We start from the raw sequence: 25,587 nt of genomic DNA, 5'->3' as shown, positions 1-25,587 counted from the left end.
CCAAAACGCTCCGCTGCCAGTCATTAATACAAATGCACCCACGTGCCAGCTCTCAAAAAACAGAGAAACTAAAGAAAAACACCCCCCCCCACAACAAAATCAACAAAAACTCACCAGCACACCAAACCAAAACATGCTCTGGTGTCACCAAGAGCTAGTGAATGCTTGTCACATAAAGGTGACAGTGTAGTCTTAACTATTGCCTTTCTAAGTTATGGCAAAGAGAAAAAAAAACAGGAAAAAATAAAACATTTCCTACTAAAACGACACCTCTTTGCACAATGAGCTACAACCGGCTCGCTCCTCCAGATAAAGTTTAAAGGGCAATCACCATGTTGCAAATACAGAAGCACCAAAGTCACCTTCATAGTTTTATAACACTGAAATAAGGAACAAAACTAAGAACAAGAGTTTACAGAGAACACAAGTAATATTCGTATGTGTCACGAAACAGGAGAAAACACCTTTTGGAAAGGCCACGGTATTTATTCAGGTTTGTGTTTCTCCCGGCGGGTCCCCCGTGCAGCTCTGGGCCGCGGTTGGTTTGCGGAGGCTGCAGGAAGAGCTTGGTTAGACAGGCAGGATTCCTCCCTTCCAACTCGGGGCTGCACCGTGAACACCAGCGAGCTGGAGCCGCCACCTCATTTAGAGACCTGGACGCGAACGAACTCCTGCCCAGCTCCAGCACAGAGCTACCACCACAGCTGGACCGGGAATTCACTATAAATACAAACCAGTTAATATAAATGTAAACGTTTCTCATTTCTATAACACCAACATAAACGTTTCTCATTTCTACAATAAAAATATAAACGTTTCTCTCCCACCCTTCACATCAGGGGCTCCTTCTGCACATTCAACTGGGAGACCATCAATACCGTAAGAGCTGGACGTGAACACCTTTGGGTGGGAGAGCTTTAAAACCGATAAATCAAATGAAGGCCAGGCGGCCCAGGCCAGGTTAATGTTTGCCGAGCTCCCAGGAAGGCAGCGCTCGCACTTTGCTGCCGGCGCTTCTCCCTCCCCGCTGCCAGCGCAGAAAGCCCCGGAAAGCACAATGCGCCCGGACTTGCTGCTGCTCGGAGCGCAAATCATCACCCACGGCCAAGAAAAACTGCACTTTTTTAAGAGCATGTTGTTAATTCCAGTGCCTCGGTCAAGCGATGAAGAAGTTGCTACCTCCTGCTCATCATTTTATCTCATCCCTCAGACCTGCACCAAGCACAACCAGCTGTGTCTGCTACCTGAGAAACCACCACAGCACAATGAGGGGTCAAAGAAGGACAGCGACCAACACTAACGCTGAAAAAGGACCTGGGGACCCCTTAGAACTGAGGAGGCTCGCCAAGTGTAACGCTTGGTTAAACAAGGTGGGATGGGAAATGGGAACGTCGCTCGGCACACGCGAGATTCAGCACACGGAAGCCAGGGCTGCACTTTGACAACGGTAAAAGTTCACACCCAGCAACTGGATTTTAGAAGCCGAGTTAAGGAGGAGATTTCTAACATCAGCAGTTGCAATAAAGCTCATTTAAAATCATGTTTTAAATCCATTTCTAAAACATGCTACCAAAATAGCTTAAAATCATTTTCATCCAGGAAGAATTTGCAAAATTGGTTTGATGTAATTTACTCAAGGGATCTTAAAAGATCTCAAGCTACCTGTTCTTTAAAATGTCGTACTTTTGTGCAAAAGCATTACGCCATAACGAAAAGGTCCGGTTCTCTCCCCCCGATGAACGTTCCACAGAAACAAGGGTCCCCCTGGTTTCCTCCGCAGAGAGCGGAGCTGCCCACGGGACACCAGCTTCCCCGGTTTCTGCATTTCTATTTGCTTCATCTTGCAACACCAAAATATTTCCAGGGACAGGAGGCTTTCTGAACCAAGGCAATGATGCTCTTTGTAACACCGCCTGAAGCTCGAGCCCTGAGACCCTTGTCAAACAGAAGCAAGAGCGCTGCAGAGCAGCCAGGACTCGGGGCTTTGCCGTCCACTGAGAACACACAAATTCGTTTCTCACACAAATCTCAGCTCCCCAGACTTCAGCCAATTCAATGTCACGCTCAAACGACGGCATTTTCCTCAACCTTTCAATTCTCCATCGCTGGCAGATTCTATAAGTTGCACAGTGCAAAAAGATGGAGCATCATGAACACAAAACTCTCCCATGCAGCCCTTTCAAGTCCCCACAGGTTGACTAAATCATATTCTAATACTGTTTCCCAACAATATTCTGCAGCTGAATTGGGCAGACACTTAATAACCAAATTCCTGTGCCTACATGTTCTTCTCTTTAAACTTTGAAGCCAAGACAAGTGGTGTTTAAATTTTATTAAGCAATAGTTCCTCAGACATCCACCATTAATCTCGTTGTTATAGTTCTAACTTCCTCACATTAATTTACTTTCATAAAAGACATAATTACATCGGAGTGTTATGAACTCGACAGCATAAGGATTAAGGAAGGATTATTCACTTAAGAGAAATTCTCTGATAAATATGCTCTGTGTAAGATTTGAAACAGCAAATAATGTTTTAATGAAGTGCCATCTAAACTAATAGAGTGAAAAAGGCAAACGGGAACAGTCATCTTCATGCCCAGGTTCACATCCTCCTGCCACCTGAACAGAACTACGAGTTCACCCCCGACACCACGCGCGTTTACCTGCCAGCTCCCGCAGCCTTAGTGAAGGACCATCCGCCTGCACCAGCCCACAGGACATACCTGGGACATCCTATGGCGCCCAAGGTTCCCACACTGCTGCACAACGTTCTACAAGAACATCGGGTTGGAGATAACAAATCCTGCCGCTGCACAAACCACTTGGGTCTTTGGGGACTGCTCGCAGGAGTAAGGTCTCTTCCACGTGAGAGCGCGGAGTAAATACCAATAGCATCTCTGCCTCTTCCCCTGCTCTTTCAAGCACGGCTTATTTTCTAAACATCGCTTTTATTTGATGCATCTTCACAACACAAGTATCAGAGCGACACAATATTTTGGCGCTATTAGAGCCCAGCTCTACATGGCAGTTGAAGCAAAAGGCGGGTTTTGAATTGGCAGGGGTGTGGATCCAGGAGCCCGAGCAGCTCAGCCCGTGTTGTGCTCCTGGTGGTGCTGACGCAGCCGTTTCTTGGAGATGCTGCAGCTGAGTTAGGGAAACCTGTGCATGTTCAAAACACGTATTTTGGGGACAGTGCTATTGTGAAATACAGATAAGTTTGAAGGCTCCACGGCCCCCCCAACAGTTCCATCAGCATTGCAGAGCAGGGATTAGCAACCTGTTTAAAACAAAACAATGAAAATCCAGAAAAGTCTTGTTAAATTCCTGCCTGTGTGTTCTGTGTCGCAGTGTCCCGGGTGGACTCTGCAAGAGCCAACAAGCAGCGTGGTCAGGACTGACGGACAGCGCAGGAGGACACTGGAGAGCAGGTCGGCAGAGCAAAGGAACATCAGCGCTTTGGGACGCAACAGCGCCCCTTGGATGGACCCTCCCGAACCAGGGAAAACACCCGATGGTTTATGTTTTATATGGGTTATGCTACAGAACAACAGAGTCATGCAACCAAGTGAATGACGTTTTCAGACTGTTACAAGAACAACCGAAGGGGTGGAGGAGAAGCATCTAAAAGCCAGGTGAGCTCATGCACGGTGGCACATAAACGCATCTGCGAAGTGACGGCTGGAAGTGGCGGTGCCGGGGCCCCTGCTGCCGGTACAGCACTGCCAGGATTGCTTTACGTCTTGAAAATGGGAAGGGTTGGAGACTTCAAAAATCCACAATTTTGAGTCCCAGAAAGGAGAGAGTAAGAATTTTAACTTTGATTCCCAGTTTTCAGCCCTGACTGTATGCAAAGTTGACCAAATTCATTTGGTAATTATTCACAATAATTTGCTCCCTGTCTAAAACCTGTCAGTAGTACTTGAACAGTGTGACAGCTTTGAGACCTGGGATACTTTCTGGGAACTTAAAACTTGCTTTTTGAACTGAAATACACTGAAGATGATGAGAGCACATGTTAGTGAAACTTTGGAAAGCCCCACCAGGGCAGAGGAGTGTTTGAGATTTGCAGACAAGGCAAAAAATCATTTGGAAGCAAGAGGAAGCAACCAGAACCATCTCGAGAGGTAAAGTGAAATTCAGCAGGAAAGCTGCAGCTTTGATGTTGGTGCTTCCAAACAAACACCAGTTAAAGGAGCTGGAAAGCTGGAGCCTTTCATCCTACCCAGCAAATACCACCTGTATTTCATAACCCCTGCAAGCAGGCTGAGAAAAACATTCACATTCCAGCAACCACCGAGTACCGAGACATTTAGAATAGCGTCCATTGCTTCAGGAATAGTTGATCAACATTAATTTAGCCATACAAACCCTTTTAATAAAACGAGGTTACCTTGTTTTCAACCCTAATGATGTCGAGTTGTTGGGGATATTTTTCCGCCCTCAAAGTTCTTCCAGCTTTTTCTCACCTTTCTGGATGTGGCCTCACACCCAAAGTCAGGCTGGTCACACATCCATCACGTTTAAGCACCAAAAGGAGCCCAAGCCCCATCCAGGGACTGCACAGTTACACCACAGACACGACAATTATGAATAATCATCACGAGAAAGTATCTTCTGCAGAAGATCTAGAAACAGTTTTCAGACTACCAGAAACTCAACTTCTGCATGTGATGAAAAGCCCGAGCGTTGTGCAAGCTGGGTCTGAACCGCTGCTCCCAACGGACCTTGAACTATAAGCTAAAAGGCAGACACGAAACTGCAAAACACAGAATCATAACAACATATATAACTTCAAATCAGTGAGATTCACTGAATCTTGCCACTAGAAAAAAAAAATACACTTTTTCTTGTACAAACTTAAAGAAAAACACAAGCGCCCTTGCACAAGTCTTGGCAAGATTCAGTTGAATTTCAAAACACCGACTGCAACAGGCCGGCTCGGTTTGCACAGACTTCTGGCGGGTCAGTTTGTTACGAAGCTGGAACCTGGAAAGGGCTCTGTGAACAGATCAAACTGCTCCAAGCGCCCCGTGGCAGCTCCTCCGGGGAACTCACCGAATCCTACCGAGTACGAGCCAAGGTATAATTAACTATTTACTTACACATAACAATTTGTTTCAATCCGTTGTAAAACTTAATATTTTTAAAATTATCTAAATACAAAGTACTGTCCTGCTAGAAAATCTGCTCCGTTCTACCAGCCGGTGAGGCCTCTATCCTGTGCTCTCTCCAGCAGGAGCCAGGACTGCAGCCCACCCCGAGCCTGCGCGCGGCGGCTCCAGCCCGGCCCTGTCCCCACACGCTCGGATCCACCGAATGGCAATGACACCATGAAAACAGCTTTAAGCGCCAATTCAGCACGATCTTGTGTCACCTGGCCATAAAAGAACGCAACTTTTTCCTTTAAAAAATGACAAAATTGGAGAAAAAATGAAGAAAAAGAAGCCTCTTTTTTAGGAGGTTATTAGTGATGAACAAATTTAAGCTGAAGACTCCCTGTTAAAACTCTCTCCTAGTAAAACATATTTCTAGTAATTATTGGCTAAGAAGGTATCACGGTACAAACTTCTCACTCGTATTTTTTCCTTATTAAATATAATTGGCGCAGGTGTTTGCTCAGAATTAACCACTGCTCCAGGAAACACCTTTTTGAGGCGGCCTACCCCGTGCTTTACTGTGCTACATCCACATTGTCATATGATGCTCATTTATCGTACGGGCAGCAGGAGGACACAATTACTGTAAAACAATGGGTAGGGTGGGTACAGTGGTCAGAGCTACACGGGAACTGCAAATTCTGGATTTCATGGTAAATTTTGAAGAAACAAAGAGAAACTCCCTTCTCCCCCGCCAAATATATGAAAACCAACCCAAACCACACAACTGGAAGCATGGGGAAGCTCTTTGCCACATGGGAGCACCCAGGACGTCAAAACCAGACAGGAGATACCAGCCCATGTCATCTCACCTTGGCCAATCTTTATGCTTCAAGGCCCTTGAAGTGAAAAGAATAAAATACTAAGATAACTTTTTAAAATCAAGCGTTTTCCAAACACAGTAACTTCCATTAGGTTACTGTTATTATTTATGCCAGAACTCAGTACCACTTGCTACCTTAACTTTACGTGTTCCTCCATTAAGTCCTTTCACTTGTTCCCCTATATTCAATGTTTTCAGAAATTTTTATCTTAATGGCTCAATCTTACAGATTTGGACTTGGACCAAGCAAGTGTTTAATTCTCTTTAAATACGGAAACGCTTGTGCTCACAGTAACAGACACTGCAAAACGAAACTGGTACATTTTGGATTTCTTTTCCAGAAACTGCTGCTCTGCCCACAGAACACGTAACATGGCACAAAAACTCACTCCCGGTTTGATGTGGCTTTTTTTTTCTTGGCTTTCACCCTCCCTTATAGGAAAACCACCCCCTGCACAAAGACAACCAGGGACTCTTATCTCCTCATCCCGCTCGCTTTAATGATTTGTGCACATCAAAGCCAGACTGAAAGCATTTAAGCAGTTCCAACACTGAAACCTCCTTAACGCCTTTTGGAAATCAAATACCGACACAAAAAAGTCCTTGTGAATGTACAAAGGTGTACAATTATGAGCCGCTATTGATCTGTTACAGTAACGTTAGCACAGTATTTTGACGCATAATTTATATTAAAAATATCGCAGACGACCAACATGAATGTAACTATGCATTTCAGACACTTGCAGCACGATCCCACTAAGGACATTTCTGGCTGTTGTGCATTTTCTGACTGTTCCTCCCAGCCCCGAAGCACCAGAGGACAAGGCAGAAGAGCCGCAGGGGCAGACGAAGCCACCAGGACTCGTCCCCATCTCCCGGCGCTGGGACCGGTTACGCTAACATTGCCTTATAAGGCTCCTGGGTGGCTGCAATTTATCTCGAGTCCGTTCTATCTACGGGAGGTGCCTCCGGCCCCGAGATCCACGGGAGCAGCACAACATCTGCTCTGCCCCCTCACGTTTGTTTGGTTTCTATATTTGAAACACGTTTCCACGTCTCGTGTCGCTGCCCCATCACCCACCGCGATTTAACTCTCCAAGTAGGTTCCCACGTACCTGCTCAACTTCAATGACAAATAGGAAAGAGACTGTTCGATGGTGGGAAATTTCACCTGTTGAGGACAGTATCAAATATGGGGCAGTTTAGCGCGGTGAAAGCGTAGAATCTGAGATAAGGACGAGCCTGAACAATTTTTACTGTCTAAGAGTACGTTTTAACTGGTCACTGGTTAGAAACACTCTTTTGCCAATGCTTGGTTCTAGAAATTAAAAATGCAATATTTTTTCCTTAAAACTGGACAACGAATGTAAATACAATGATGTATGATCCAACCAAGCGCTCACCCCCGTCCCCAGGAGAATACAAATCCCAGCCCCAAACCTGGGTGCCTGTGCATCTCAACAGTGCACACAGTACAAGTTCGAAAAGCACCAAGTTTGGGGATCTGCTTTGGTTTGACAGCCCCCAACACCCCCCACGCCAGCAGAGCCCCCACGAGCCCTGGGGGACACACACAGCGCAGGGGGCACTTCTGTCCCGCCACCAATGAGCCGCTGAACTGCAAAGCTGCGGGAAGTTTTGAGTCCAACCCAAAAGAGAAGCTTCAAGCTACTCTGGGCAAGTGCAGATAACAGGGGAACATGAGCCTGCTGCTGGGAAATAACCACGCTGCTCGGGCCGAGAACCGCAGCAGACCCGGCGCCGGCTGCTCCGCCGGCCTGTGCTCCCAGTGCGCTTACTGGGAATAGATTTGTATCAGCAAGAACCTGCTGGGGGGCAGCAGGAGGGAGATCTGGAACAACTAAACCTGTCCTGAAAAACACCACCCTTGCAGGTTCATCGTATTAGTGAAGCACACTCTGTTTAATTATCAAACATGGAAAGTGACACGCTCTAGTAAATGATCAATAAACGTTATGACATGCACAGAAACTAAGACAACTGTAACAGAGAGAGATCACTAAAGGCAGCTGTGAGCTGTCTGGTGAGGAGCTGCTGGGACAGACAGAAGTGCTGGAAAACTTTTCCTAATGAGCCGCTAACAGCAGAAAATTACTTAGAGACTTCAGGGCAGGAACTTCTTCAATGTTTGTACAGTACTGAGCACAAGGAGATGCTTTTTCTTTTTCTCCTGTTGACACATGGTGCTACTGCCAGTTAATAAACCTGGGTTTACATTCATCAGCAAGAACTCATGGATCAAGTAAGAACAAGAGACATGACAACCTGAAGAACGACAAGCTAATGCACTTGGGGAGAAAGTACAGTTCACTACATTGGGAAAAGGGGCTGAACCACAAAGTTGGAGAAAGAAACTTGGAAAGCAGCAAGACCTGGAGAGCCTGGGGAGACGGCACACACCACCGAGACACGAGCACGTCACAGCGACGGGGAAAGCGGCGCTTGGCGGCGCGGCCGGAACCAGCACAGCCAGCAGAAAACAGCAGAGCCAAAGCAATTACTCAAAATGGGAAACCTCGGTTCAACAGGAATAGTTCCAGTATCTAAGGAGAGATGAAATCTGGATTCCCATAGAAGACAGCAGGACTACTTTTAAAATTCAGGAGAAAAGCTTTCTGACGGGAAGGAGCATGAGCCTGGGCAGTTTTGTTTCCTAAGCAGGGACAGAACCCGTCACGTCACAAGCTGCAGAGCATCATGTTAGTCACTAGTAACTGCAGAGACGGAACCAGATAATTCTTTCACCCTTAGTTTTGTAATTCTATAAACCTGAGTTCTTATTTTCTTACTTTAATACAGTTACCAACACATTTTACACACAGCTAACCCTCCTCTACCTAAATGTCATCTGTTCAAGTTTCCTGACTCATTTCCAGACAGTCCCTCTTCACCCTACAGCCTCTCCATCTCCCCACAATTTGGGGCATTTTTTCCTCACTACTTGGAAAAAAATGACATCAACACGGTTTCTTTCTTGATATCAACTCCAAGGCAGGCGGACTTGAGTTATTTCTCAGCCTCTGTTGAAGGTAACTGAGGCTCTAGTAACACTGGAGAAAGGAAATACGCCTGTAGAACAAACCACATGTGAGTAACAATCTGAAATTATGTGGCTGAGAACAATTACAGCAGCAGAAAAGAAACCTCAAAGTCACTAAAATCTCCAGACTATCCTTCCGTCCTCAGAGCCGCGGACCCCAAAGCCGGCACTGCGCGACCAGCCCCCAGCCCCACACGCTGCCGCAGGGCAGCCTCTCGAAGATGCTCCTGCTCCTTCCACACCCCAACAAACACAAACCTGCCCACAGGACAGGTGCCGACTTCACGTCCCAACCCTCGAGATTCAGCCTCAGACACAGGTATCACCGGGTGATATTTCTACCCTCAACAACGCAGAGTTCTGTTCATCTGGAGCAAAGAGTAGCAATGATTAAAACACTCACAAAGCGAGGTCGAGCAGGAAGGACAGGAAGGGAAGCACCAGGAGCAGTTACAAGCAGTTATGGCAACTCTTCCAAGCGCTGAAAAATACAGGAGGGGCAGCAGTTTCCCCATCACCTGGTCCCAGAGTCCCTGGATGCTCCCAAAGGCGCTGGACCCGCTCTCCGCCAGTACCACACAAGTCAGACGCGTCTTTAGTCACAGCCGACCCCCAGGAGCAGCCACGGGGGAAAAGCGCAGCAGAGCATCCTCACCAGCCGCCGGGAGCTGGGAAAGGAAGGAGGAACCAGGGCGTACGTGCCAATTCATCACCTACCGACTAAAGTCAGGGCAGATTTCTGCTGTAACTATCTACAAAACCCGAATACTGTGAATTGTATGGCATTTGCAGATAAAAATACGTGGCATCTTCTCATCAAATAGCTGGGTTATAACCATGCAAAAGCATTCCAGCCTACTAAAAAGAAAACCTGGAAATCCAACTACTATTTCCCTGAAGTTTTATTATGCTTTAAGAAGTTGAGTTCATTATAACTCGGAAGCATGTAAAACACACAAGTATATAGATGAACTACTTTTTTTGTTGGTTGCTGTGTGACTTTGTGCACAAAAAGCTTCCCCAGGGGCTCGGTCTCACTCAGTGTTTCACACAGAGGAGAAAAGTCACAAAACGAGAACTGCAGAGACATTTAAAGGAAATATCAGGGACCTGAAACTGGTTTTGAGACTGGAGTTGAAGTTTACTGTTTTCTTTCATGGCTGTTAAAACTGCTCAACAGGAGAACTTGCTCTTGCACAGAGCGGCAAACACACAGTGCAGCAGTTAGGAAATTAAAAAAGAGACATTAATAAAGCCAAGAAATTAATAATGCCAAAGCATAAAATTTTCTATTTACTGACCAACAAGAACGGCACAATTACCATGACAAACCACTGTATAACTTCAGTATAACAACCACACACAACCTATGTGACTAAGACTCTCTATGTCGCACCTTGCTGCGGCCGGGGACACAGCAGCGGCACCGTGAGTTTAATAATGAGTCTCTCATTAGAGGAGATATCAAAATGACAAATCAAGTGTACAACCACTCCTCCAAAGCACTTGACTAGATCCTATTTCGCAACACCCTGGGGCTGCAAAGCACAGTGTTCCAGGGAGTTAAGGTATTCAGAAGTTTTAAAGACACATAAGGAACTAGAAATACACCCATGGGGAGCAGTTCGGCAGCTAGAAGGGAACTGGCAATAAGGTGACAAATAGAAGCACAGATTTGAGCCGAACAACAACGGGTGCTGAGTAAGTGCCTGTTCCACGCACCGGGGCAGGTGGGAGGTCTGACTGACATCACCGAAACATGGGAACATTTCAAACCGCCCGAATCTCCCCAAGTAAACGATCAAAGCAGGCCGGCATAAGCCAAGGAGCCCGGCTGTGAAACGGAGGGGCCCACTCCTGTGAAGCAGAGCTCTCTTTGCATCAGAACGTCCTCTTCGCAGGCTGTATTTGCGATATGGGTAAAAACACGCTCAGTTTTTCCCCCGACATTAAGTTAACAATTTTCTAATTTCAAGCCAATAAATGACACGGCAACTGAAAGCACTAATATCTGCATCGGACATTTCAACACTTCCTTGCTTTTTGTTCATTGGCGGGGGGTGGAGGGGGAAGCACTTGTCAGCCCAGGTTCCAGAAATGTTAAGCAATTACTTTTTGGATCACACAGTAGAACACAACCCTCACCAGGGATGACACTTTATGTAGCAATTGTCTGCTCACTCACACGGATGATGCGACTGGGGGTCAATAACCCCTGAGTCTCTGTTCTCCCGACCTTCACCAGCACCTGCCCGAAACCATTTCCCACCACCCGCGCAGCTCCCGGTGCCCCCAGCCCTCCCCGCTCCATCCCAGAGAACCGCGGAGAGCAAAGGGGAAGGAACAAAGCCCTTACGTCAATTACTGGAACAGGATTAAACCCAACAGCTCAGAGAGGGGAACGCACCGGCCCCGTTAGCACCAGGACCCATCCTAAATGTCGGTTTTAACGGGGGCCGCCCAGGATTTGCTCTCTCGGGAGGGGAACCCGGCGGGACAGGCCGGGGGGAGCGCTGCCCGCACAGCCCCCCGGTGTGTGGCTGCTCTCGGCCGTCTGCGGGGAAACACCGCGGGCTGAGGCGGGAGAGACGGGCCGGAACCGCCCGGACCCGCAGCCCGGCGGGGCGGGCCGGGCCCGCGCAGATACCGCTGGCACGGAGGGCCGGGCCGGGAAATGAGCCGGGGAACGGGGGGAAGAGCGGGGTCCGACGGCAGCCGCTCCCGGGATCCTGCCCGCCCCCCGCCCCGCTGCCGGCCCCGCCGCCTCTCACCTCCGCTGGCCGCTCCGCTAGGCCCGGACCATTTCCTGGTGCCGCCACCGGCCCGCCGGGCTGGGAGAGGAGGACGAAGAGGCCCGAGGGAGCGGGGGCGCCGCCGCCGAGTCACCGCCGGCCCAGGCAGCGCAGGGGCGGGCTCGGCCCCGGCGGGGGACAAGGCCCGGGCAGTGGGAACAGCTCACAGGCGGGAGGCGCCGGCGGCTCCCCAGGGGTCCCGCCGCTCCATCGCGGGCCGGGGCGGGGTGACGGCGAGGCGAGGTCGGGGAGGGCCGGCGCCGTGGGCCTGAGCGGCCTGAGCAGCCTGAGCCCCCGGGCCGCTCGGTCCGGCCGGGCCGCGGCTCCTCCCGCAGCCGGGCACTCGCGCTTCCCGGCAGCCCCCGCGCGGCCGCTGCTCACGTGACCCGCCGACGGGGGGGAACTCCACGAGCACGTGACCCCTCCGAGCGGAAAGGCGGAGGGGGCGTGGCCGCGGTCCCGCCCCTCCCGCGTCACGTGGTAGGGCGCGGAGAGCGACACACACACACCCCCCCCCCCGCGCGCTGCGCCCCCTGGCGGCGGCGGGCGGCACCACGCGCGGCCCCCGGAACCGCTGAAAACGGTTGAAGTCCCTAAAAATGCGGCTCCTCCGCGAGCCGTTACACACGGAAAGAAGAACCACCCTCCTCCTGCACACCAACGCAGTCTTTGATAACCTGAAACGTAATGAACTCTAAAACCTACAACCGTATTATATAAACATCTACGAACAAAACCCACTTCTTCCACTTCAGCTGATTTGGAAACGTACCAGAACATAGTTCTACTTTAGACTCATATTTTAAAAGTAATACTTCATTATTTATTTGAAATATGTCAGTAAAGTACAGGAGAATGGCACAAAAACCCCTGTACCGACCCGCTGCACAAAGCCCCAGTGACAGCTTAAGCCCAGAGCCAAGCTCAAACCGTTTGGAACTGGTTTTAACTGGCAGCTCAACCTGAGTTTGTTATGACACCGAAATGAGACCAACACCACAACAAAACGTGATCAAATTGGGGCGGAACCCCAAGCTCCCTCAAAATTAAAAGCACCTCTAACTCCCCTCCATCGTCTGGGCAAGGAGCTGCTTGGAGAAAGCAACGCTGGGCTGTAAATAACAGAAACCAACGGGAAATAATAAAAATAGCCCTTTTTATCAGGTTTCGATGCTGTTTCTGGTTATGCTCTGCCAGTGGCATTTCTGATACACCAAATCTCAAAAGTCAAACTTACATTCTGCCATTATGTTTTGCATTGCCCGTGTCCCCCTTACACCTCCCAATTAACACAATTAGGCTGTGAAATCCATCTCAGACACCGCTGGTGTCTCAGCGTCTGGTTAAGGCAGAGCGGGATGAATTCAGGGGGTTTCCAACAAATGCTTTGAAATTGGGTCCCTGTATAACTTCATAAAGAAGATTAAGCTCATGTGGTTAAGATATATTGATCCACTTCTTTAAAAATGAAATCTGGCTGATAGCAAAAGTCCTATTTGTTAGGGACTCCTCCATAAAAAATAAATCAATCCATCTGTGTAACTGTGTAACATGGCTTCATCAGGGGCACCCAAACCATCATCAGGGGCACCCAAACCATCATCAGGGGCACCCAAAACACGGGTTCTGACCATCAGATGCTTGATTTAGCACAGCCCTGGATGGGCAGACCGGGCTGTCCCTCCCTCTTTCCGCCCTCCCACCAGTTCAGTGTTTCTCCTTGAAATTCGATGCCTTTTCCCGGGGCTGTTTCTCTAGGAGGCTGCAGCAATTGCTTCCCTTCAATTAGCAACAGTAGTTTCAGTTGTAATTAGAAGGATTAAAATGGAGGCTGTTCAGAGCTACACGGGTCTCATGTAACTGCTTAGGAAATACAACAATTTCTACTTAGTTGGTGGGTTTTCTTTTTGTTGCGTTTTGTTCTGAATAATGATCTTTTGTACTTAAGCTAGAGCCTTGGGAGACAGTAATTAAAGAAATACCTTTCCCGTTGAAAACAAAAATTGGATCAAGCCACCCAGTAAGGTATCAAGATATGATCTAGTGAAAGATGAACTGGTGAGGCTCCTGACAGGCTGGTTGGGTTTTACTCTGTAAAATAAAAATATGTAAAGACAAATTAAACAAAAAAGGCTATTTAAAAACCCAACAAAAATATTGCATTTGAAATTCAACATTTAAAAAAAAAAAAATCTGAGTACAGAGGGACTTATGGTTGGTCTCGGGCTTAATCAGCATTTGGCACTATCAGATATTGAGTGAAAGCAGAAATCCTTCTCTCTGGATCTCCACTCATGAGCCAACAGCAAATCGGAAATTAAATCAACGTCTCCTTAGTATCATCTGTAATTGCGTTACCTCATGGAGCTCCCACAGCAGAACCAACAGGCACGAGCGTTTCCTTTCGTCCTTGTGAATGGAGCCGATTTGTCCGACTGCGGACACCACACAACCCGACTCACTTCAGTATTCAGTGGTGCTCCAACCACCTTCAACTTCTCTTTTCTTGGCAGGGACAACTTAAAGGGGAGAATTAATATATTGGTGTGAAGCAACACACTTCTGACCAAACCATCCACACACAGGCGCAGCAGCACTGGATAAATGAATGTACAAGATGGTCTGAGCAGCACAACTATATCACATTAGCACCAAGCGTGAACTTAGTAACTAGTGTTTAATAATTTATTAATTTTTCCCGTTAAATGGTACATTCACTCAAGAATTCAACAATTTTCTGGTAATTTTATTTACAGTCTGCAGAGTGTTCTGTAAAACAGTAACGATTACAGACTAAAACACACAACATAGATATTTTCAAACACTTAAATATGCACAGTTTATTCAAAAGTAATTCTAGACACTACTTTATCCATAAAAATATAAAAAATAGTTTAGTTACTATATTTTACCTAAGCCAAGATGTTTAAGAATTCTCCCGCGTGTGATGCCCCCTCCCGCAAACCAGGGCACTCCAGAAATGAGCTTAAGAGACGGCATCACAGATCCAAATGCTAATTAATGCCAACTGCTTTGACCCACCGAAAGAACAAATCACTCTCCGTTTGCAACCAGCAATAATTGTTCTGCAGCACGTTTGGATTTCGCCTCCGTTGTGGTGTTTTTTGCACTGACTTCTCCCATTCGGATTTTCACGGACACGTACACACAACTACACACAGACCAGGGACTGGTGACACTGCAGACTGTAGCGCCAGTGTGCCAAACGCCACCATCGCTAATCCTGCATCACACAACAATTTTTTGCAAAAATATCAAGAGGGAAACACTTTCCTTTGGGACCTCTATTTAAAGGAGACTCCTTCTATTACTGAGCATCCCGTGAAAATAGCCTTTTTTTCTATCTCCTTGAAAATAGCGCCCATTTTTGTTTGTTACTACTATTTCTCTGGTTTTACTGACTGTATTCTGTATGGAAATCTAATGGAGGTTGAAAAACATCCACTCAAGCCCTTCTCTCACTAGGATACACTGAATTTACAAAAAAAGGCACAAAGATGAACCTCCTAAGCAGCATCAGTCCCAATTCTTGCCCTGCGCGCTGCTCCTCCCTTCCAGCCCCTGCTGCCAGAGACAGCCAGGACACACCACACACACCAGCCAAGGAACGGGCGAGTCCAAAAGCCTAAAGCCTCTGCACCATACACGTGGCATACTGATCATTAACAAATGAACACTATTTAAAGCTTTATGTTGCAGTTAAGACTGGTCCTGGAAGCATCAGGAAAAGCCATCAGGAAAAAGCTCTGCAGGTTTGTTAACAGTGAGACTGATGCGGTGCCCTCGGGCCCTCGCATGCTGCCGCTCCACAGGGCTCTCTATGTGTGAGTCAAGCTGTCAGCAGGGGAGCAGCAGCATATGATGCACGTTATGATCTGCAATAAAAAGCTTTTGCTTTCCAGCATGTAAACATCCAGGTTACTGGACCTCAGCTCATATAAACGAATCTGATGATAGATTTTTGAACTAAAAAAGTAAATTTTCCATAAAAGGATAAATCACAAAAATACTCTCTCAGTAAGTCTCACGTGCCATTTAATACCTCTCATGTCCTATGAACAACTATGCAAAACATTTAGAAAGTTTTAGCAGTAGAAATGTTGACCAGTTAAACTGTTTGGCAACCACGTGCTCAAAACACCTTTGCAGAGCGTTACCACTCACTCAACAACAGTTCCAGACCGTACCACGCTATTTCTTCTTCTTTTTCCTTGGTGGCTCATCATCAGAACTACTCTCTGTGCTGCTGCTGCTGCTGCTGGAGGAACTAGAATCCGACTCAAAATCTGAAGAAGAGGACGTGCTGCTCGAGGATGGAGAAGACGAGGAGGTAGAGGAGCTCTCGTCACTGTCGCTGTCATCGTCAGAGGAGGAGGTAGAAGAGTCGTCGCTGTCAGATGAGGAATCGCCAGCGGAACTGGCACTGCTGCTGCTGCTGGAGCTGGTCACGCTTCTGGATCTGGAAGGAAACAGACACAGATCAGAACAGGCCTGCTGGAGACAGCATTCCGGGCCGCGTTCTCTCGCTGTGGTACAGCCGGAGGTCAATTATCTGCTCTGAAAACCTCAGGCCTGACAATCCAAACAAATCCCCCCCACCCCTCCAATTCTGAACAAACGCATTTTGGGCATTTGAGCCAAGTGACACCACGTACACAAAGCAGAACAGGGCTGCAGAAAAAGGGTCATTTTGAAAGCTGGTGAGGATTTTGTTCACAGTGACTTGGCTAAATAGAAGAACAAGGCTGCAGGAAAAGTGTGAATGTCCTGCGCTGCTGAAGCCTTGGGGAAAATGAACTGGGACAAGCTGGTTCCCTGACACACCACAGCAATGTGGAGTGAAATTCTGGCAATGTATAAGCTGGTGGAAGTTCCATCAGTGATTTCACAACTGTCACAACTACACTCAACGGAAACCGTTCTTAGATGACTCCTGGCAAAAGAACCCAAAGTACCTGCGGTGACGGGACACTCCTGTTTGCGGGCGGAGAAGGGGTGGACGCAGTCCACGACAAAGACGGAGTTAGGAACATACCAAAGGGGATTTCTGTACCCTCTGCATTTTGTTTTCCATTTTTAGCCCTCACCGAGGCTCTTGTTCTCAAGATCAAGGTCCCTGATTAAGGTAACACAAATTCCAAGAAAGTACAATTGAATTACCCCGCAGGTCTTTCTCCAAACAAAGTGCAAAGGTACTAACTCACCCGACTTCCTGCCAAGTCAACCAAGCAGCACACAAAAATACTAGATATAACAATGCAGAATCCGCTTTCCATTTGAAAATTAACGTAGTAGTGTTTACCAGAGAGTTTGGTTAAACATAACAGCTCAGGAAACGGCTGTGGTAAGGCTGTTAGAGAAAGAGTGAAGTTTCTCATCATACCAGCCACGGTCACGTCAACTGACACGTCTGGATGTACGTATGGAGCTGTAAACCACTGATGCTTTGCTAATACACCTGTGATGGTATTTCTCTGCACACAGACAGAAAGGCTGTTTATTAAAAACAAATCCATAAGGGCTGGTTAAATACAGACTCAGTGCTGGTGGAAGAGTCTTAAGATAAGGAAAACAAACAAAACAATGGGATTAGTAGTTGGAAGTTTCATTAGATGTGGAGACCCATTTATATGGACAAGAATTGTTCAGAAAATCCCCTTAATGATAACTTTGACTGAACTTTCTTTTCCTCAACACCTTTCCTGGAATCCATAGAAGCAGCTCACAGACCTCCAATATTTAGGTGATAATCTGAAACGCACTCACAGAACTATCAGAATATAACAATACCGCTTCTCCCGGGGAAAGCAATAGCTACATCTATGAGAGAGAAAACAAGCAGATACTCGTTTTCAGGTGACGCAATATGTGCTCTGTTGGTAGTTACAGGGAGAGGATGGAGGTGGGAGCAAATAAAATTCACCGATTCACCTTGTCCTAATTAGGTAATGCGACAGTCCAGGCGCTATGGATTGGTCGGCATAAGATTTTTGTCTCTACTAAACCACTTTAAAGTACAACATTTCTCCAGCAGATCCGCATTCGCCCTCCTCTAAACAAGTTCACAAACGGCAGTATCCTGTATGGTCCCATGTGCCAGTCGTGAACAACAGCTGCATTTTGTAACACTTGCTATCGCCCCTCAGACTTCTAGTCCTTTTAATTCTCCTGCAACCATCCAGCAGCCCCAGGGGATTTGAATCATGCTACCTGAATCAAATCTACAATTCTGGGCACAACCACAACTGGGTGCCTGAAGAAAGAAGGGCAGACAGGATTTTACCCTTCAGACAGGTAGATTAGTGTGTGATCCGAGCGTGAAGTGGTCTTTCAATCGATAATGCACACGTTGGGGGACGTGGGAACGTCGCAGCCAACGTGTCCCCAGCAGCTCCGTGTCACCTGAGGTCACAACTTCGTACAACAGCTGCTTCGCCTGTTCCTGTTTTTCTGGTTAAACCTGTAGCTTATTACTGTTTATATCAAAACAAACACTATGTGAAAGGTCAGTGCTCACTGCTGCCAGCCCCTAACCTTTGCATTTTTTTCTCTTAATTTGGAACTTAATATATTCAACGGTAACACTTTGCTGAATTTTTTGCATTTAATTCTTCCTGTATCATAACAAATATATAAATACCAAATGTTCCAGAAATGAATCTGATATTGATGGATTCAGTGCTTGCATAAAAACAAGATAACAATTCTAACCTAGAAGAGCTTTAAAGTGTTAAGGAAGAAGTTCCCGAAGCACCCATCCCCATAAACCCTTCTGCTCTTTCAGCTTCGCACTGATTTAGAGCTTCAACACCCTGAGAATCAGTCACCCCAGCAGAGGGCTGCGGTGCATGAGGAAGCTGAGGCAGAAGAGCTCTGACCCACCGCTTAGAAACCTGTTCATTTACCAGCTCACTAGTTCTAAGTAACTCCAGCAATAAATGGGCACTGAGAAAGAAGCCTTTGGTAAAACATTCTGATAGCAGAACTAAAACACTCTCCAAGAAGCACCCCGATAAAGCCCCATTCCGCAAGACAGCCTAAAAGAAAGGCGGTTTAAAATACTGCTGTGGCTTAAGTAATGACTGCCAAACCAAGCAAACGGCCTAGTGTTGAAAAGCTTCTGAAAACTGTGTTTGGAAGATCAGATTTAGAGACAGAGGTGAACTAAATGCAAAGAGATGATGAGGCTACTACTGCAGAGACATCAGCCACAAATCAAACTCACCACGATCAGCAGGAACGTTACAGCCCAAAAGGGCTTTGCTACTAAAGACAGAATGAATTCCCAAGCAAAAGTTACAGCAAAGTGAAGCAGAAATAATGTCAAAAGATAAAAAGCTCTTGGCTCACATTAGTGCTGGGGGTGGAGGTTTGTTTCTTGGGTTTTGTTATGGTCTGGGACTGAGGGGGTTTGGTTTGGTTTTAGGGTTTGGGTTTTGGTGTTTTAGCAGCTTTATTTCATTCTCCAGACAGCGCTTTGGAGAGAGACAGCTGCTGTGAGAAAGGGATGGAAACAACAAAAGGGAGAGCAAGATGAGTAGGTGGAGCGATCGCACGCTAGAAACCAGCTGTTTAAAATACACTTGATCAGCTTTGAGGCCGAAATAGGGAGATTTTTATTATTGAGGCAAGATCACGTGGAGACAGAACCATCAGTAGGGAGAAAAGCAGAGAACATCAAAATTCAGAGTTTTTGAGCAGGAAGGAGCAGCAATTTTCCAGATGTCTGTCACACGGATCACTGGGACAGGCCACAAGCAGCAACATCAAAACTCTGTCTGCACTCCTGCCTTCCCCAGCCCCTCCCGATCCCCCGCCACCCAAACAGCCGCACAGCTCCTCCGCATCCCCACCTACCTCTTCTTCTTGGTCTTCCTTTCTGCAGCACTTTCTCCGGTGCTAATTAAGGGAGGAAAAAAAGCAACGGCTTTCATTAATGCAGGAGGAAAATCAAACTCAGCAGAGCTGAGTTTAATATTAGAAAACAAGTATCCCACCAGCAGAGCCATACTGCCCAAAGTTCACTCAGCACCTCTTTTCAGTTGCTATTCAAACCAGAACAACAATAACACACAGATCAGGAAAGGAAAAAATGCCTGCAATTCCCCTCTAGTGTTCTGTGTTCCATGTACCCTACTCTTCATATCATACGGGCAACAATGCTTTGGGCTGGGAAAAGCGGAGGAGATAAGGATACTAAAAATGTTCTGTGTTTCGCAATTTAGCAATAACTGAATTGACTGAAACAAAGGATAAAATACTGAATGATTCTGTAGCTTTCACCATGTATTTCTTTAAAGTACAAAAAGACACAGAATGTATATTGATGCTTTCCAGCTATTAGTCTTTCAGCCTTCCATGTATTCACACTCACAGAAAGTCCTTTCTAAGAAAACACTTAGATCTTTTTTTTGACCAGTCTTCACTTCTGGATTTTTTTAAGAAAATAAAATTCTGTCAGTCAAACGTCCCAGCCACACGCTCCTCTCGATGCACTGAAACGCATGGTGAAAGCTACATAACAATTCAATGGTTTATCCTTTGTTTCAATCAATGTACATATTTCAATAGAAGTACTCAATGACGTTCGTATACCAGAGAAATGAGATTTTTCATTTTTTAAATTGTCACATGCATGGTGTGGAAATATCATAATTACACAGAAGAGTTTTCCACACTCCCCACAACCTCCTGGCAGAACGTGATCTTCACGTTCCAAACCAGATTATAATTCCTTCTGTATTGCTGAATACTGTTAACCTTTATATTATTAAAGCCTTATACCCTCACTACAGGTAACCAGGTGTTTCATAGGTAAGAGAAGTCACTGTGAATAAAGAGAATTAGATCCCAAAGTACCTTTTAGAAGATGGGACCTAATTCAGGATGTGACTGACCCGGCTGCGGTGGCACAGGTCTGCGCCTCCCTCTAGTGTTTAATGTATATATAAGTATAGGGGTTCACCGCTTGATGGAACTATCACTAATTCTTATTATTACTAATACACGACTGAGGGGGCCGATCCCCTGCAGATCACCAGATCTCCTTCATGACTCCTGGTCGTTCTGCCTGTGGCACCCGCTGTCTTCAAAACCAGAAATAAGACTCGGGCTCCCTGGTTTGGTTCAGTGCAGTAACACCACTGAGGAATAAGCATTTCCTCCCCTTTCCTTCCTTCCCAACTCCTACTCTAGGACAGGCAAGCACTGGGCTTTACTGGTGCCAGTAAGTGAAACCTCCCTGATGTCCATAGGAATCGTGGGGTCAACACTGGGCAAACAGGAAGATCCTGGAACAACTGCTGAAATGAGTCAACGCTGAAAAATCTTGTATGTGGTTGTCAAAAGTAAATATTAACTTCATTAGACTCTGTTTGCCTTCTGGTTAATGATTCATTAGTAGATCTTTAAAGATGATTATACGAATACTTTGAAGCAGGCCTGTAGGAGACCCGGTTTCTCTGCTCATTTTAGATGAGCAGGTGCTCATGAACAACATTTCAGTTTTGTGGGACCTGAGTGTACACATTCTACCTGACACACAAACCAGCACTAACATTAAACAAGCATCACAGGGTCTGGAAGATGACAGAAAATGGTCTAGAACAGCATCTCTCCCACCCACCCACAAAATTACAAACTAGACATTTTCATTCTGCCACTCTTACCTTTGTTGGAGTAGTAGTTGCTTTTCTTTCTCTTTAAGAATTTTCGCTAATTGAGCTGTCCTCGAAGGTCTGTGCAGGTATTTTCTCTTCCCTGTACATTCATATGTCCAGTGTCCAAACTCTAAACATTTTTGACATCTCACATGCTGCTTGTTTGCCTCCCTATAAAAATGCAGAATTGCTTAAGTGACTGAATCCAAGGCTGTTCTACCAATTGAAAAAGCTGCTTTTAAATGATACAGATTCTTGGCAGTGTACGCAGTTACGATTACACCAGACATTCTTGGATGCTTTAGCTGTTATACATCTTAAATCAGGACAAGAACAGTAACATCTGATACATACGGAATTTAGGCAAACACACTTCCATTTACTAAAACATTCTCATTTCAACTATCTATAGCAGAGAACAAAAAGACACTTTTCCTCTATTCCACAGCTTCATTCTACATCTTCTTTTGCTAAAGTAGCAAATGCTGAGTTACTGACCTCAACTGGCAACACCACACTCACCAGCTGCACCCCAATTCCACATCTAGTTTAATCCCCGCTGCTGGTTAACCTATCTTGCAGTTTTCTCCCACCCAGAAGATTCCATAATTTCCCACCCCCTCTGCGTATTGTAAACAACTTAAACATTTTGAACAATGCTACTACGACCATTCTGTCAGTGACCAAAGATTAATCCTATCACCAAAGCCACATTTGGATCAAACTCATTGGCACAGCTTTTAGCACTACAGGTGAGAACTATACAACAGCTATAGGGAATGATTACGCTGCACACAATTTATCACTATCCAATAATTGCACATGGTTCCAGCTTGCTTCAGGTATATAACTTAAATGATGTTTTAGAACACCGCTAGCAAAGAGCAGGTCATTTCCAAATCCCAGAATTTAACACTCAAGTACCAAACTGCCAAATTCTCACCGAGAGCCCAGGCCTCAGACAGAGATGCTCCTGGTTGTAGCTTAGTTGAATTTACTAAGATTCATTAAAGTTTGGCAGAAGGTTTATCATAAGAACAGCGATTCCTGCTGACTTTGTACAATGTAAATCAAGCAAGACTTCACTTCCTCCTCTGCACCACCCAAGCACTTGAACTATCAGTGAGAATTTCATAGCCGTTATTTCAGTTTTCACACTGTGGCAAAAGCCTTTCATCATTTTTAGTAGCCAGGTAGAACAGAACACTCACCTCTTCATACGCTGGCTCTCACTCCACTATTCTGAGGCTGTTTTGTTATCTTCTCACAAACAGCCTCCTCCTCCTCAAACCAAGAAGCTCACACAGCAGTCAAGTGACTCACTCAAGGCCAGAATCACAAACGAGTTCTAGGGCCAGGGCTAAAATTAGGACTTTGTGCATCCCATGCAGTTCATTGCAACTGCTGTAACTTATTTCCACCTTCTATCATTGTTTTCAAAACACCAACATTCTAACATTTCAAGACCAGCCCATCTAAACTATCTGAAGGTAACAGCCCTGGCTTAACAAGGAGGAGGCTCCAAGACTGTTCATTTAGTATTTAGACAATATCAAGGGACGGAGCAGTAGAAAGCAGCTTACTCTCAAAAGGAGAATGGAATTTCAAGGCAAGATGTGAACGGCTTCTCCTTCAAGTCTAGTCCACACCTTTTGTGACAATCCTAAGGGAATCTACCACTTTCACAATGCAAAAAGTATTTAGCTTCATTGTCCAGCCTTAGAAATACTGATCTAAATGAGCACTAGAAAACTAATTAAACTTCCAACCTATGCTGCACCATTAAGTCAGGCTTGAACAGGCAGCAGTATGTCTAGCAACGAACAAAAAACCCAACGCCTTTGAATGGTTCTTGTCTTACCCTGGACTCCGGCTCTGGCACAAGAGTTACACATAAGCAGAACAAGGACACTCCCTCCGCTTCACCAACACACAAAACCATAAAAAGTCAACGTTTTTCTGTCTCAAACCAGCCCAGACCTGGCTCCACAAGAACAGAAAGGGAGTTTAAAGCAATGATAATATAACTCAGTAGTTCCGGGACTTTAGCACTACTCCCATGAGCAGGGCAGACAACTCTGCGTAAGCTAAAATGATACGGCTCAAGCCCTAAAAGCAAAATAATTACCAGGAAAGCAGATCAGAATAGCTCAACAACTATAGATCTATAAACTCCACACCAGCACCAACAAGGTTTAACACTAATGAAAAGCACAAGACTGAACCAAACTTTTAACAGGGAATGATGACCACAACCTAGAGTAAAGTCTGGAACCGTTCCTTGACTCACACAAAACAGCAACTTAAAAGAACAAGAATTCCATGAGGACTTTGAAATTCCAAGTTACCTTCCATGAAAAAAAAAAAAAAAAAAAACAAAACACCAAAAAACCCCTAAACAATAAAAAAGTAAAGAAAACGCAGAAATCATCCATATTCTGTCCCACTCTTATGACCAGGCAAAAAAATCTGAACACACTCCAAGAACTGAAACATGAGAAATAAATTATACTAAGGAAGGAAAAAAGCATGAAACAAATAGAAAAAAAAAACAAAACAAAACAAAAAACAACCTAACACAAGTAAAACATGAGAATGGAACAGAGGCACCAACTTAACATACATAACCAAGCAAAAACATTGGCTTTTCCTCATTTCACAGTTTTGCAATCAGATCCCTTTGGTATTGATAGAATTACTTGAATGCACTGTCCATATCTCAAGTAAAGGCCACTTGATTTCTTTTGGATTTTTCCCTCTCTCTTTTACTGTTGTGTCAACATAACAATTTTTGAACAAAGTTTGCGGCAAAGCTCAGTAAATGCCTGCACCACAAGATCTTACCCACTTCACTAAGCTACGGCAAGCCACCACCTGTAAAGTGGCCTTTTCCCAAAACCGTGCTAACTAGCGCTAACACCTGAGCTCAAAGTCCGCAGAGTTCCTCTCCTTTTCCACAGCTCTGGGTTCATTCACATCATTTCACAGAGTCACAGGATGTCAGGGGTTGAAGGGCCCTGGAAAGCTCATCCAGTGCAATCCCCCCATGGAGCAGGAACACCCAGCTGAGGTTCCACAGGAAGGTGTCCAGGCGGGTTGGAATGTCTGCACATAAGGAGACTCCACAACCCCCTGGGCAGCCTGGGCCAGGAACAAGTTTCTTCTCAAATTTAAGTGGAACCTCTTGTGTTCCAGTTTGGACCCACTGCCCCTTGTCCTGTTATTAGTTGTCATCGAGAAGAGCCAGGCTCCATCCTCCTGACACTCACCCTTTATATACTTATAAACATTAATGAGATCACCCCTTAGTCTCCTCCAACTAAAGAGCCCCAGCTCCCTCAGCCTGCAATGCTGTCCGCAGCCAGCTCAGCCCAGCCCAGCCGGCCTTCGGGGCTCCTTCCTTACAGACGAGCGGTAACTGTGCCCCCAGACACCCCCGGCCGCCCTGCCCCGGGCCCTGCCCCGGGCCCGCTGCCCCGGCCCCCCCGGGCGCTGCCCGCCAGGCTCCCCTCTCCCCAGCCGGCCCATGGACCCCCCCCCCGCCGCCCCACGGCCCCTCCCGCCGCACTCACGCCTGTCTCCGCGCGATCAGCCGGTGCATGGGAGTCGCCATCTTAGCGGCCAGGCTGGGAAGTGAGGCGGGGCCGCGCTGCATGCCGGGCCATGGCGGCCGCCGCCTCCTCCCATTGGCGGCAGCGGCGGCCGCCACAGAGACCAAATTTCCGCCCGCGGCTAGAGGGGCCGCTCTGGCAGGGCCGTGCTTTCCGGCTCGTCTCGCCTCCTCCCGTGTTGTCATGGCAGCGGAGGGCGCGGGGTCGCGCTGTGGGGCCGCTCATGGCTCCTGGCCCCGGCGCCTCGTCGTCCCTGCGCTGTCTGCCCCGCTGGGCCCGGGCCTTGCCAAGCGGCTCGGCCTGTGCTCTGTGAGCTCCCTTCTGAATAACTCATCACAGCTGCAGGTCCTGCTGCAGCTTCTCTGGCTTCTGCCTGTGCGACAAGTCGGGAGGCGTCACAGCTCTCTAGTCGTAACATGAAGGCTCAAAAAAATGTTAGCTAGATTTCAGAAAGGAACAAT

The 25,587-nt window shown here is 46.6% G+C and overlaps 2 protein-coding genes across 5 annotated transcripts in view; both read right to left on the bottom strand.

The window, feature by feature from the left end:
- Positions 1-12,221, bottom strand: part of AFF4 (ALF transcription elongation factor 4) — a 44,220-nt gene extending 31,999 nt beyond the window's left edge. The window contains exon 1 of one of the 3 annotated variants that reach the window (XM_082063258.1): positions 11,815-12,221. Coding sequence is in view for 1 of the 3 variants with exons in the window: in XM_082063257.1 (XP_081919383.1) it covers positions 4,470-4,552 (83 nt within the window). In the remaining 2 variants the exon portion in view is untranslated. Of the gene's footprint in view, positions 1-4,393; positions 4,593-11,814 lie in introns of those variants that run through there. The other 2 variants (XM_082063259.1, XM_082063257.1) reach the window with 2 other exon arrangements.
- Positions 12,222-14,506: 2,285 nt separating this feature from the next.
- Positions 14,507-25,143, bottom strand: ZCCHC10 (zinc finger CCHC-type containing 10). Of its 2 annotated transcripts, none has more exons than XM_082063545.1 (4): positions 25,088-25,143; positions 21,525-21,686; positions 19,714-19,755; positions 14,507-16,315 (listed from the first exon to the last, which is right to left on the bottom strand). In XM_082063545.1, the coding sequence occupies exons 1-4, from the start codon at positions 25,126-25,128 to the stop codon at positions 16,048-16,050; spliced, it is 513 nt and encodes a 170-aa protein (XP_081919671.1). In that variant the 5' UTR covers positions 25,129-25,143; the 3' UTR covers positions 14,507-16,047. The 2 variants fall into 2 exon arrangements, with proteins under 2 accessions (XP_081919671.1, XP_081919672.1); XM_082063546.1 differs by lacking the exon at positions 25,088-25,143 and adding an exon at positions 22,727-22,895.
- Between the last annotated feature and the right edge of the window lie 444 nt (positions 25,144-25,587).

This window comes from Streptopelia decaocto (genome assembly GCF_964273445.1).
Source record: "Streptopelia decaocto genome assembly, chromosome: 12".
Classification (NCBI taxonomy): Eukaryota; Metazoa; Chordata; class Aves; order Columbiformes; family Columbidae; genus Streptopelia; species Streptopelia decaocto.
This window is presented reverse-complemented; position numbering and strand designations above follow the sequence as displayed.

Bases quoted from the DNA above. Each gene is read 5' to 3' on its own strand.
- ZCCHC10 (XM_082063545.1), bottom strand. From the start codon at position 25,128: ATGGCGACTCCCATGCACCGGCTGATCGCGCGGAGACAGGC. The intron at 19,756-21,524 runs GTAAGAGTGGCA...TCCCTTAATTAG, and splicing joins CAACTACTACTCCAACAAAG to CACCGGAGAAAGTGCTGCAG. The intron at 16,316-19,713 runs GTAGGTGGGGAT...GTTTCCTTCCAG, and splicing joins AGGAAGACCAAGAAGAAGAG to ATCCAGAAGCGTGACCAGCT.